A 15046-nucleotide genomic window follows, 5' to 3' on the forward strand; every position below is an offset into this window, starting at 1 on the left:
ACTGACTGAGTAGACTGACTGACTGACTGACTGACTGACTGACTGACTGACTGACTGACTGACTGACTGACTGACTGACTGACTGACTGACTGACTGACTGACTGACTGACTGACTGACTGACTGACTGACTGACTGACTGACTGACTGACTGACTGACTGACTGACTGACTGACTGACTGACTGACTGACTGACTGACTGACTGACTGACTGACTGACTGACTGACTGACTGCTCGTCTGACTGACTGACTGATTGTCTGAATAACTGACTGATTGACTGATTGTCTGAATAACTGACTGATTGAAGAGACTGACTGACTCTGAATAACCGACTGATTGACTGACTGAGTAGACTGACTGACTGACTGACTGACTGACTGACTGACTGACTGACTGACTGACTGACTGACTGACTGACTGACTGACTGACTGACTGACTGACTGACTGACTGACTGACTGACTGACTGACTGACTGACTGACTGACTGACTGACTGACTGACTGACTGACTGACTGACTGACTGACTGACTGACTGACTGACTGACTGACTGACTGACTGACTGACTGACTGACTGACTGACTGACTGACTGACTGACTGACTGACTGACTGACTGACTGCTCGTCTGACTGACTGACTGATTGTCTGAATAACTGACTGATTGACTGATTGTCTGAATAACTGACTGATTGAAGAGACTGACTGACTCTGAATAACCGACTGATTGACTGACTGAGTAGACTGACTGACTGACTGACTGACTGACTGACTGACTGACTGACTGACTGACTGACTGACTGACTGACTGACTGACTGACTGACTGACTGACTGACTGACTGACTGACTGACTGACTGACTGACTGACTGACTGACTGACTGACTGACTGACTGACTGACTGACTGACTGACTGACTGACTGACTGACTGACTGACTGACTGACTGACTGACTGACTGACTGACTGACTGACTGACTGACTGACTGACTGACTGACTGACTGACTGACTGACTGACTGACTGACTGACTGACTGACTGACTGACTGACTGACTGACTGACTGACTGACTGACTGACTGACTGACTGACTGACTGACTGACTGACTGACTGACTGACTGACTGACTGACTGACTGACTGACTGACTGACTGACTGACTGACTGACTGACTGACTGACTGACTGACTGACTGACTGACTGACTGACTGACTGACTGACTGACTGACTGACTGACTGACTGACTGACTGACTGACTGACTGACTGACTGACTGACTGACTGACTGACTGACTGACTGACTGATCGATCGATCGAATCAATTTTTTTTTCGATTTTAGAATCTTCCATTTTCGAATTTTTAATTTCTCAATTCTCCGAATTTTCGTTGTTTCAAATTTTTCCATTCCACAGTTTTTAGACTTTTCAATTTTTTTTATTTTTCGGATTTTCGATATTCAAACACTCAATTTTTTTACGTTTTGATTTCTCGAGTTTTCGATTTTCGTTGCTAGAATTTTCTGTTTTTCTACTTTTCAACTTTTCTATTCTTCAGTTTTTCGATTTTTAATTTTTTTTTAATTTTTTGATTCTCTGATTTGTCGAGTTTTCGATTTTTCGAATTTTCGATTCTTCAATACTAGAATTTTCTACCTCCTTACTATTCGACTTTTTGATTTTCCGGAAGATTTTTTTTTTTTGATTTCTCGAAATCCCGTTTTTGAATTTTCAGTTTTTCGATGTTTCAATTTCCCAATTTTTCTACATTTTAGTTTTGAGATTTTTCTATGTAGCGCTTTTTTTTAATGTTACATTTTTCGATTTTACAATTTTTAAATTTTTTAATATTTCAATTTTTCGATTTTTCCAATTCTCGACTTCTGGGTTTTTTATTGTTTAAAGTTTTCAAATTTCTAGATTTTTCAAGTTTTCGATTTCTCGACTTTCTGGATTTTTCAGTTTTTGGATATTTTAATTTTTGGATGTTTCGGTTGATCGATTTTTCGACTTTTCAATTTTTTTCTCGATTTTTTGATATTTCGATTCCTAGATCTTTCAATTTTTCAATATATTGATGTTGCGATTTCTTGATTTTTCGGCTTTTCGATTTTTCAAATTTTTGACTGACTGACTGACTGATCGACTGATAGATTTGAGTGGAGCAGAAAAATGGCTAAAGTTTGTTCGACCACAAATTTTAAATATTCTGTCCCTGTTTACTCAATTATTTACTAAAATATTTTATTTCTGTAAAGCGCAATGGATTTTTTAATACAATTTCTACTAATGTACTTTTTTGAAAATTTAAAATTGATCCATAAATAGCGAAAACCAGATAACCTCATACTCATCACTATTTTAACGCGTTGTAGTTTTTTTTTGACAACAAAATTTAAAAAACGAAAAAGCAGTCTGGGTAGAGTTTTTTAGGCTCATTTCAACGGAGTGAAGTTTGTTACAATCGGACGTATACTTCTGACAAAAACTTGGGCAGAAGTTTATGTGTATTAAGGAATTGAATGACTTCCACTGTGAGGAGTGTCCAAAAACGACATAATACGCTTTAGGTTTAGTCTTCCGTCGGCGGAAAAAACTATAACTCGTTGAAATTTTTAGCCCGAGATTAGCCAATACGCCGCAGAGCTCCTTCCAGTACTCTTCGAGTACTTAGGTCAAGTGTACGCTCAAATGGAGAAGGACAAGACGGAGTCTGCCAGTTTAGATAGGTTATTCTACGCTTTAGAAACCTTCTGTGAGAACCTGGACGAAGGGTTAATGCCTTACCTTCCCACTCTCATGGATCGACTCTTCGTCGCTCTGGACCCCACTGGCTGGTCCATGCAGCTTAAAAGAATCGCTTTGAGTACTCTAGGGTCGGCCGCTAGTGCCGTCAAAGAGGGGTTGCTGCCCTACTTCCAGAAAATCATCGAAATACTCAACGTATACATAAACGCTGACCCGAATTCGGAAATCCACCAGCTTCAAAGCTACGCGATAGGTGAGGGTCTGGAGAAAAGGTTTATTAATTTTGTGAAAATGGGTTTTTTAGAGGCCTTAGCGGTGATAGCGCAGTTTATAGGAGTGGATAATTTTAAACCGTTGGCAGCCGAGTCTTTACAGTTTGGTCTGAAAGTTTTAGATGATACGGATGATCCGGACGTTCGGAAAAGCGTCTATGCCTTATTTGCAGCTTTAGCGATAGTCATGAAGGAGGAGATTAGTCCAGTGCTTCCAAAGGTTGTGGAGCAGATGATTAGTAGCATACAGAGCAGCGAGGGAATAGTTGTAAGTTTTTGTAGTAGAGATTTAGATTTTTGTTTCCCGAGCGTAAGCTAGAAAATCCGTCTGTCTGTCTGTCGTCTGTCCGGATTTTTATTAAACAGATAATTTCCGAAGCTGTTGGACCGATCGTTGTCAAATTTTATATGTGTATTAGGATTATCGTGTAGATGGTAAAACGCTAATCAAAATTTGGCCAATCGTGCCCACCAAAAACAGGATGACGTCACCTCCAAAATTTACATCAGTAGATGTTGTTTAAATTTTATAAAATAAGATATTGCTGCACTTGTGTGTGGTTTATGATATAATAATAAAAATATTTGTACATCCTTGACTCCAGAAAACAAAATTTTTATTTTTATTTATTTGGAGTTTTTAATTTTTCGTTATTTCAGTTTTGAGATTTTTCAGTTTTTTAACTTTTAAATTTCTTGATTTTTCAAATTTTCGAATTCTCGATTTTTTTATTTTTCCATTCTTCGATTTTTCGACTTTTCGACCTTTTTCATATTTTTCGAATTCTCAACTTCTCGATTTTTCCACTTTCAGATTTTGAGTTCAATTTTTTAATTTTTACTTTTTTTGATTTTCAGGTTTTTGATTTTTCAATTTTTCGATATTTTTGGATGTTTCAGTTTTTGGGATTTTTCTGTTTTTGGATTCTTCAATTTTACTTCGTATTTGCAATTTTTCAATACTCGAGTTTATGGAGTCTTTAATTTTTGATTTCTGAAATTTTGGATTTTTTGATTTCTCGATTTCTCGTTTTTTAATTTTTCAATTTTTTGGTTTTTAAAATTTTTCGATTTTTAGTGTTATCAATTTTAAGATTTCTCAATTTATCGAGATTTCGAAATTTCCATTTTTTTTATTATTTAAATTTTTGGATTTTTCAAATTTTAATTTTTCGACTTCTCGACTTGTCAATTTTCCAATTTTTTGATCTTTCGATTTTCCAATTTTTCTACATTTTTGAGTTAAGGGATTTTTCAGTTTAGCGTTTTTTTTTCAAAGTTACATTTTTTGATTTTACAATTTTTAAATTTTTTAGTACATATTTCAATTTTTCGATTTTTCCATTTCGACTTCTCGGTTTTTCAATGTTTAATGTTTTTAGATTTCTCGATTTTCCTAGTTTTCGATTTCTCATCCTTTTAATACTTTAATTTTGGGAAAATGTCCATTTCCGGATTTTTCAACTTTTCGTTATTTTTATTTTAGATTTTTCGGTTTATCCATTTTTTGACTTTTCGATTTCTCGATCTTTCGATGTTTCGATTTCCAAGTTTCCAGTTTTCGACTTGTCGGCTTTTCGATTTTTAAATTTCAAATTTTGGATTTTTCCATTTTTCGGTATTCCATTCTTTTTTTTTTCGTCTTTAGAATCTTCGATTTTTCGAATCCTCTATTTGCCAATTTTTCAATTCTCCGAATTCGTTGTTTCAATTTTACATTCTTCAGTTTTTAGACTTATCATTTTTTTTATTTTTCGGATTTTCTACTTTTTGTTTTTTTGACTTTTGATTTTTCGAATTTTCGATGTTTAAAGTTCAGTTCTTCAGTTTTTAGATTTAATTTTTTTATTTTTCAATTTCTTATTCCCCATTTCTTCGATTTCTCAAACTTTCAAATTTTTGTTTTTTTTTTGATTTTTTGAAATTTCGATTTTTCATTTTTTATGTTGTTTAGTTTTTAAACTTTTCATTTTTTTACTTTTCGATTTCTCGAATTTTCAACTTATCCATTCTTCAGTTTTTCGATTTTTAATTTTTTTTTAATTTTTGGATTCTTTGATTTCTCGAGTTTTCGATTTTTCGAATTTTCGATTCGTCAATATTAGAATTTTCTACCTTCTTACTATTCGACTTTTTGATTTTCCGGAAGATTTTTTAAAGTTTTGATTTCTCGATCCCGTTTTTTGAAGTTCCAGTTTTTCGATGTTTCAATTTCCCAATTTTTCTACATTTTAGTTTTGAGATTTTTCTATGTAGCGCTTTTTTTAATGTTAAATTTTTCGATTTTACAATTTTTAATTTTTTTAATACATATTTCAATTTTTCGATTTTTCCATTTCTCGACTTCTCGGTTTTTTATTATTTAAAGTTTTTAAATTTCTCGATTTTTCAAGTTTTCGATTTCTCAACTTTTTTACACTTCAATTGTGGGAATTTTCCCATTTCTGGATTTTTCAGTTTTTGGATATTTTAATTTTTGGATATTTCGGATGGTCGATTTTTCGACTTTTCAATTTTTTTCTCGATTTTTTGGTGTTTCGATTCCTAGATGTTTCAATTTTTCAATATATCGATGTTTCGATTTCTCGATTTTTCAAATTTCCAATTTTCGATTTTTTCGTTTTTTGATATTCCATTTTGTTTATTTCAATTTTGCGATTTTAGAATTTTCTATTTTTTGAGTTTCGAGATTTAATTTTTCCAATTTTCGAATTTTAATTGTTTCAATTTTTCACTTTTCGATGTTTCGATTTCTTAATTTTTCGATATTTCAGTTTTGAGATTTTTCATCTTTTGATTTTTAATTTTTTTAGATTTTTCAGTTCGTCGATTTTCCAATTTTTCAATTCTTCAATTCTTTTGATTTTTTTTTAATTTTCGATTTCTCGATTATTTTATTTTTCGATTTTTCCAGATTTTTCGATGTTTCAGTTTTGCAATTTTTCTGTTTTTCGATTCTTCAATTTTTCTTCGATATTTCAGTTCTTAGATTCTTCAATTTTTTGTTGTTTTAATTTGTTGATTTCTGAAATTTTAGATTTTTTGATTTCTCGATTTCCGTTTTTTTGAATTTTCAGTTTTTCGATGTTTCAATTTTTGGATTTTTAAATCTTTAGGTTTTTCTGTTTTATCAATTTTTCGATGTGTCGATTTATCGAGATTTTGATGTTTCCATTTTTATTTTTTTTAATTTAAATTTTTGGACTTTTCAAATTTTAATTTTTCGGATTTGGGCTATTTCGATGTCTCGATTTTTAGATTTCTCGGTTTTTAAATTTTTTGACTTTTCGACTTTCCGATTTCTTATTCTTTTGATGCTTCGATTTCTCCATGTTTCAATTTCCCAATTTTTCTACATTTTAGTTTTGAGATTTTTCAATTTAGCACTTTTTTTATGTAACATTTTTGATTTTACAATTTTTAATATTTCAATTTTTCGATTTTTCCATTTCTCGACTTCTCGGTTTTTTATTGTGTAAAGTTTTTAAATTTCTCGATTTTTCAAGTTTTCGATTTCTCAACTTTTTAACACTTTAATTGTGGGAATTTTCCCATTTCTGGATTTTTCAGTTTTTGAATATTTTAATTTTTGAATGTTTCGGTTGGTTGATTTTTCGACTTTTCAATTTTTTTCTCGATTTTTTGATATTTCGATTTCTAGATCTTTCAATTTTTCAATATATGGATGTAGCGATTTCTTGATTTTTCGGCTTTTCGATTTTTCAAATTTCCAATTTTCGAAATTTCCGTTTTTTGATATTCCATTTTGTTTATTTCGATTTTTCGATTTTAGAATTTTCTATTTTTTGACTTTCGAAATTCCATTTTTTCAATATTTCAGTGTTGGATTTTTCAATTTTTCCAATTTTCGAATTTTAGTTTCAATTTTTCATTTTTCGATGTTTCGATTTCTTAATTTTTCGATATTTCAGTTTTCAATTTTTCAATTCTTCAATTTTTTTTGATTTTGTAAATTTTCGATTTCTCCATATTTTTTTTTTTTTATTTTTCGATTCTTCAGTTTTTGACTTCTCACCTTTTAAATCTTTTGCAGATTTTTTAATTTCTTTAATTAACTTTCAGATTTTGAGTTTTTTAATTTTTGATTTTCTTTATTTTCAAATTTTTGGAATTTTTCAATTTTTTGAGATTTTTCGATGTTTCAGTTTTGGAATTTTTCTGTTTTTCGATTCTTCAATTTTTCTTCGATATTTCAATTCTTAGGATCTTCAATTTTTTGATGTTTTAATTTGTTGATTTTTAAATCTTTCGATTTTTCTGTTCTATCAATTTTTCAATATCTCTATTTATCGAGATTTAAATTTTTGGACTTTTCAAATTTTAATTTTTCGAATTTGGGTTATTTTGATGTCTCGATTTTTAGATTTCTCGGTTTTTAAATTTTTTGACTTTTCGACTTTCCGATTTCTTATTCTTTTGATGCTTCGATTTCTCGATGTTTCAATTTCCCAATTTTTCTACATTTTAGTTTTGAGATTTTTCAACTTTAATTTTTTTCTTGATTTTTTGATGTTTCGATTCCTAGATCTTTCAATTTTTCGATATATCGATGTTGCGATTTCTTGATTTTTCGGCTTTTCGATTTTTCAAATTTCAAATTTTCGAAATTTCCTTTTTTAGATATTCCATTTTGTTTATTTCGATTTTTCGATTTTAGAATTTTTTATTTTTTGACTTTCGAGATTCCATTTTTTCAATATTTCAGTGTTGGATTTTTTGATTTTTCCAATTTTCGAATTTTAGTTTCAATTTTTCATTTTTCGATGTTTCGAGTTCTTAATTTTTCGATATTTCAGTTTTCAATTTAATTTTTCAATCCTTCAATTTTTTTTTTATTTTGTAAATTCTCGATTTCTCCATCTTTTTTTTTATTTTTCGATTCTTCAGTTTTTGACTTTCAGATTTTGAGTTCTTTAATTTTTGATTTTCTTTATTTTCAAATTTTTAATTTTTCAATTCTTAGGGGCCAATTCCAAGTTGTCGGCGCAAATCACTGGTGCAGCGCAACTTTATAATGCTAATTTGGGTATCAAATGCTGGTTGCTAGGGGTGACGGAATCAACAAACGCAGTTTTGTCGAACTTTCCATTGAAATTTGCACCATGGAGTTGCGGCACCTCTAGTAGGCAGTGCAAGTTGGCGCAATTTATCTCGAAAAATTGCGCTTGTTTATTCCGTCACCCCTAGCAACCAGCATTTGATACCCAAATTAGCATTATAAAGTTGCGCTGCACCACTGACTTGCGCCACCAACTTGGAATTGGCCCCTTAGAATCTTCAATTTTTTGATGTTTTTTTAATTTGTTGATTTTCGAAATTTTAAATTTTTTGATTTCTCGATTTCAGTTTTTCTATGTTTCAATTTTTGGATTTTTAAATCTTTCGATTTTTCTATTTTATCAATTTTTCGATATCTCTATTTATCAAGATTTAAATTTTTGAACTTTTCAAATTTTAATTTTTCGAGTTTGGGTTATTTCGAGTTCTCGACTTTTCGATTTCTCCTTTTGATGCTTCGATTTCTCGATGTTTCAATTTCCCAATTTTTCTACATTTTAGTTTTGAGATTTTTCAAATTAGTGCTTTTTTTATGTTACATTTTTCGATTTTACAATTTTTAAATTTTTTAATATTTTAATTTTTCGATTTTTCCATTTCTCGTTTCTCGGTTTTTCAATGTTTAAAATTTTTAGATTTCTCGATTTTTCAAGTTTTCGATTTCTCAACTTTTTAACACTTCAATTGTGGAAAATTTCCCAATTCTGGATATTTCAGTTTTTCGATATTTCAATTCCTAGATGTTTCAAATTTTCAATATGTCGATGTTTCGATTTCTCGGTTTTTCGATTTTTCGGTTTTCCGATTTTTCAAATTTCAAATTTTTGGTTCTTCTATTTTCTGATATTCCATTTTGTTTCTGTCGAATTTTAGATTTTAGAATTTTCTATTTTTTGACTTTCGAGAGTTGTCGTTTTTTCAATACTTCCATTCTTGGATTTTTCAATTTTTCAACTCTTCCGGTTTTCGAATTTTAGTTTCTTCAGTTTTGGACTTCAATTTTTTTATTTTTTGATTTTTCACCTTTGCGATTTTTGGAACTTTCGTTTTTTAATTTTCGATTTTTGGGATATTTGATTCAACTAATTTTTGATTTTTCGACTTTCGATTTTGAGATATTCCAAGTGTCAATGTTTTTAATTTCAGTTTCCCGATTTTTCAGTTTTTCCATTTTTCGACTTTTCCATTTTAGAATTTTTCAGTTATTCGACACACGATGTTTCGTTTTATCTACTCATATTTTGTTTCTCTTGTATATTTCCAATTTGAGAAATCTCGATTTTCGAATTTTTGGTTTTTAGATTTTCGATTTTTCAAACTTTGAAATTTTCGTTTTTTATTTTTATATTAGAATTGTCCACCTTTTTAGTTTTCGACTTTTTAATTTTCCGGAAGATTTTTTTAATTTTTCGATGTTCCGATTTTTCAGAGTTATTACGCCACTAATAATTTTTCAAAGACATGGGATTTACTTTAATGACGAAAGAAGTTCTGTCGAAATAACCTTGCACCAATTCTTTGAAATTGTTTTTATTAACCTTTTGGTGAAATATTTTGTTTCGACAACTTATCAGGTTCAAGTTTTATTGAATTTTTGACGAATTTTGAAAAATTCAGTGACTAGTTTGTATAAATGTCATGCATTAGATAGAAATTTGATAGATTAGTAACGATTTCTGGTTCGGATTTTATGAAATTTTGACGAGTTTTGAAAAAACCTGTCTTTATATCTATTTATTTTGAGTATTTTTTTTGTGTTTGGCTTAATTTAGGGTACAAAAAAATCCTGTCGAAACGGTGACTTAATGAAAATTCGTCCTACATTCTACTATTAAAATACTTTCTAATTTTCCAATAAAACTACATATTTGAAAACTAAAAATTTTGACTTTTTTTTGAAAACGTAGTTGTTGAATTATTAGAAGTGTGACCAACTTTTCCACACTGAAATTTTCCGATTAATCTTTCGGTGATAGTCTTTTGTTCCGACAACTCCTCAGGTCCAAGTTTCATTGAAATTTTGACGAATTTTGAAAAACAATCGTAGTTTTTACTTAAAATCCCGCCGCAGACTCACTACGAAGAAGAAGAAAAGGAAGACCTAGACGTGTACGCGGAGCTCTCCGACGACGACGAAGAGGAAGAAGAAGATCTAGACGTGGCATCTTCGAGTAGCGCGGACTCGACCCACTGCCGCTACTCCGTCGAGAACTCCTACAACGAAGAGAAAGAGCAAGCCTGCTTAGCCCTCCGCGAGATCTGCATAAACACAGGGTAACCCCACGCTTTCGCCACCCCTCAATCTAACTCTCTGCCTCCAGGAACTCGTTCTTGCCCTACATAGAAAAAAGCTTCGAAGAAATCTTCAAACTGATCAACTACCCCCAGGAGGACATCCGAAAAGCCTCAGTCGAAGCTTTACTCCAGTTCTGCATCGCTTTACACAAGATGAACTCCACCGAAACCAAACAAGCTCTCTACAAAGCTTTGCAGATGTTCATACCGAAATGTGCCGAACTAATCCGAACGGACGAAGAGAGAAGTGTGGTTATGTGTTGTCTGGACGCGTATGCGTTGCTATTGGACGAAGTGAAGAGCGGGGTTTTGGTGGGGGAAGGACACAGGGAGGCCATTATGAATTGCGTGATTGACGTTTTGACGCTGAAGGTAGTCAGTCAGGGGGGTTTGGTGAGCATTTATAGTCTGAGTTTTGTAGACGATGTGCCAGGATACTGACTTAGATGTGAATCATGAAAATGCCGACGAGGAGGGGGAAGCTGAACAAGACGAGTTGTTGTTGGAGTCAGCTGGTGACGTCATTCCAAAATTCGCAGCCGCGATTGCACCAGACGACTTCATGTTGTATTTTCCGAATATTTTACAATTGATGACGCAGAGAACTGTAGGTTTTTTGTTTTTTTTTTGGTTGTGACAGCTGTTGTTTGTTTATTGGTTGGTTTTAGAAAAAACAAAATAGTATAAGTCAGAGGTCGTTCGCTTACGGGACTCTGGCGGAGTGCATGAAATCTCTAGACGTTTACGTGGAAAAGTTCAACCAGCACCTTTTGCACCTGTGGCTGACGGGAGCCAAAGACGCTGCTGACGAAGTCAGGAATAATGCGATTTTCGGACTCGGGGAGATGATATTGCATGGGAAAGATCGAATTTTTCCGTATCCTTTTGTAGCTACTCTGATCTGACCCAATTGAAATGTGTATTGTTTCTTAATATTGTCAGTTTTTACCAAGATATTCTCCAGTCGCTTTCTGCAGCCGTCGCCAAGGAATCTCACGCCGGCACTTTGGACAACATCTGCGGGGCGCTGGCCAAAATGATCATAGTTAATTCGTCCGGGATACCTCTGGAACAGGTATTACTAATATAATTCGATTTTACAATATTTCATTTTTTCGATCGGAAAAAATCGAAAAACTGCATTTCAAAAAACTGAAGAAACGAAAAATTGGAAAGAAGAAAAAAGGAATCGAATGGAAAAATTAGAAAACCCGAAAATTGTCAGATCGAAAAATTATAGAAACGTCAAAATTGTAAAGTCGAAAAACTGTAAGATTAAAAAATTAAATATGGAGAAATTAAAAAATTAAAAATCAAAGAATTTCAAAATCGAATGAAAAAATTGAAAAATGGAAAATTTCTAAAATTGTGTAATAGAAAAAGTGATTTTTTTTTAATGAAATCCAAAATTGAAGAACTTAAAAATTGAAAAATTCAGAAACTGAAAAATCTAAACTTGACAAAACGAAAAAGTCAAAAATCCAAAAAAACCGAAAAACTAAAAGCCGGAAAATTTGCAAATCGAAAAATTGAAAAATCTTTCATTTCCCCGATTTTCAAAGTTTCATTTTTGGATTTTATGTATCCCAATTTTTTGTTTTTTCATTTTTTTTTTATTTTTTCCATGTTTCTATCGATTATCTAATTTTTCGTTTATTCACTTCTTCAACTGTCAATCTTTGATTTTACAGTACTTCAATTTTTCTATGTTACAATTTTATAATTTTTCCATATTTTGTATTCGAAAAGTTAAAAACTCGAGAAATTAAAGAATCCGAAAAAATCGAAAATTTACAAACGTCAAAAATTGAGGAAACGAAAAACTAGAAAACCGAGAAATCGAAACATTGAGAAATTGGAAAATTGAAAAATCTGTTATTTAAAAATCGAAACAGTAAAAAATTGAGAAATCGAAAAATTGAAAAATTGAAGAATCGAAATATTGAAAAATCCCAAAACTGAAATATCGAAAAGTTGAAAAATCTAAGAAAAATTGAGGAAAAGAAAAAATTGAAAAATCGTAAAACTGAAACATACGCAAATTAAGAAATGGAAACTTTAAAAATCCACAAATCGAAAAATTGAAAAATCAAAGACTGAAAAATCGAAAACCCAAAAAATCGAAAATTTACAAACGTCAAAAATTGAAAAATCGTAAAATTGAAACATCGGAAAATTGAGAAATCGAAAAATGAAAAAATCGTGAAATCGAAAATTTCAAGATGCGAAAACCTGAAAAATCAAAAAATTAAAAAATCCAAAAATTGAAGAATTGAAAAATTGAGAAATCGAAGAGTCGAAAAACCAAAAAATCGATTAATCGAGAAACTGAAAAATTGAAAAGTCTAGAAGTGGAAAAACCGAAAAATTCAGAAATCGAAAAGCCCAAACTCGAAAAATATTTTTTTTTAAATTAAGATTTGAAATAAAAAAAAAATCGAAAAACCAAAAAATTGAACAATCGAAATCTCGATAAATCGAGAAAGGGGAAAATTGAAAAATCCAAAAATTTAAAAACCGAAAAACTGAAAAATCCAGAATTAAAAATCATAAAATTGAAAAACAGAATTCGATAGATCGAAAAATTGGGAAATTGAAGAATCTCATTTTTAAAAATGGAAAAATAAAAAAATCAAAACAGTAAAAAATCCACAAATCGAAACTTTAAAAAATCAAAAAAATCAAAAATCGAAGATGTAAAAATGGAAAATCAAAAAATCGAGGAAAAATTGAAGAATTGAGAAAGTGAAAAATTGAAAAATCGAAGAAAAATTGAACAAACGAAAAACTAAAAAATCGAGAAAAATTGAGAAATTGGAAAATTGAAAAATCCGTTATTTACAAATCGAAACAGTAAAAAATTGAGAAATCGACAAGTTGAAAAATTGCAGACGATTTTCCGGTTTCCGTAATTTTCATTAATTCGATTTTATAATATTTCATTTTTCAATCTTTCGACTTTTAAAATTGTCGTTGACTCAATTTTTCTAGTTCTTGATTTCCAATTTTTAGATTTTCAAAGGTTTTCATTTTATACTTTTTGGTTTTTTTATTTTTGATTTTTCAATGTTACAATTTTGTAATTTTTCCATATTTTTTATTCGAAAAGTTAAAAACCAATGGAAAAATTAGAAAACCCGAAAAATATCAGCTCGAAAAATAATAGAAACGTCAAAATTGTAAAGTCGAAAAACTGTAAGATTAAAAAATTAAATATGGAAAAATTCAAAAATTAAAAATCCAAAAATTCAAAAATCGAATGAAAAATTTCTAAGACACAATAATTGGACAATGGAAAATTTCTAAAATTGTATAATAGAAAAAGTGAACATTTTTCAATGAAATCCAAAATTGAAGAAATTAAAAATTGAAAAATGCAGAACCTGAAAGCCGGAAAATTTGCAAATCTAAGAATTGAAAAATATTTCATTTTCCCAATTTTTCGTTTTTTCATTTCCTTTATTTTTTTCATGTTTCTATCGATTATCTAATTTTTCGTTTATTCAGTTCTTCAACTGTCAATCTTTTATTTTTCAGTAGTTCGATTTTTCGGTTTCCTTAATTGTCATTAATTCGATTTTACAATATTTCATTTTTCAACCTTTCGACTTTTAAAATTTTCGTTAACTCAATTTTTCTAGTTCGTGATTTCCAATTTTTAGATTTTCCAAGGTGTTCATTTTATACTTTTTGGTTTTTACTTCCCGAGCGTAAGCAAAGGAAGTATTGTAATCGAGTCCGTCGGCCGACTCTCTACTTTTACGTTTTCTCGATCTTTCATGACCCCTAGAAGACGAAGAAATAGGTCTCCCATTTCCGTCTGTCTGTCCGTCTGTCCGTCTGTCCGTCTGTCCGTCCGTCTGTCCGTCTGTCCGTCCGTCTGTCCGTCTGTCCGTCTGTTGTCCCGGATTTTTATTAGACAGATAATCTCCGAAAGTACTCGACCGATTGTTGTGAAATTTTGTACTTATATTAAGAATATCATGTAGATGGTAAAACGCTAACCAAAATTTGTCTAATCATCCCCACCACTAAAGCGATGACGTCACTTCAAAATTGTACATAGTAAATGGGTTTTCAATTGTATAAAATAACATAGTCCTACACATGTAGTTTACAACTCTGAATCGACTTTTCACCCGAAACGTCCAGATTTTTGGAAAAAAAATCAAAATTATAAAACAACATTTTGAAATTTAATTTTTAATCTGCTAACCAGAATGCTTTGAAATGTTGCAGATGTTTTAAGGTCATAAAGAGCATAATAAATCTTTAGTCAAAAAATATTTGCTTATCCCCTCCAAAAACTTGATGACGTCAGCTCAAAAGTTTGTGGAATAAATGATATCTAAAATGTACAAACTATGATGAGTCTGTACTTGTGATCTATCACTCCATTCATATTTTTTGGATTTGCATATACAGGGTGACTCAAAAAAATTAATGAATGCGTAAATATATTTTATTGATTTAATCAGGAACTACAAAACCGAATGCTCTCAAATCTTGCAGATGTTTTAAGGTCATAAAGAGCATAATAAATGTTTAGTCAAAATATATTTGCTTATCCCCTCCAAAAAATTGATGACGTCAGCTCGAAAGTTTGCCGAATAAATCCTATCTAAACTGTAAAAATATGATGAGTCTGTACTTGTAATTTAT

At 31.0% G+C, this 15046-nt stretch overlaps 1 protein-coding gene across 1 annotated transcript in view; it reads left to right on the plus strand.

The window, feature by feature from the left end:
* LOC135127690 (importin-4-like) overlaps nt 1–15046 on the plus strand; it is a 36163-nt gene that overhangs the window by 12914 nt on the left and 8203 nt on the right. Inside the window, exons 6-12 of the mRNA XM_064054245.1 lie at nt 2610–2991; nt 3043–3278; nt 10161–10363; nt 10411–10756; nt 10806–10991; nt 11053–11261; nt 11327–11459. Coding sequence (XP_063910315.1) covers nt 2610–2991; nt 3043–3278; nt 10161–10363; nt 10411–10756; nt 10806–10991; nt 11053–11261; nt 11327–11459 — 1695 coding nt within the window. The remainder of the gene's footprint in view (nt 1–2609; nt 2992–3042; nt 3279–10160; nt 10364–10410; nt 10757–10805; nt 10992–11052; nt 11262–11326; nt 11460–15046) is intronic.

The sequence above is a fragment of the Zophobas morio genome, unplaced genomic scaffold, assembly GCF_036711695.1.
Source record: "Zophobas morio isolate AGI-343-1 ecotype UQ-CSIRO unplaced genomic scaffold, CSIRO_AGI_Zmor_V1 ptg000012l, whole genome shotgun sequence".
NCBI classification, from domain to species: Eukaryota; Metazoa; Arthropoda; class Insecta; order Coleoptera; family Tenebrionidae; genus Zophobas; species Zophobas morio.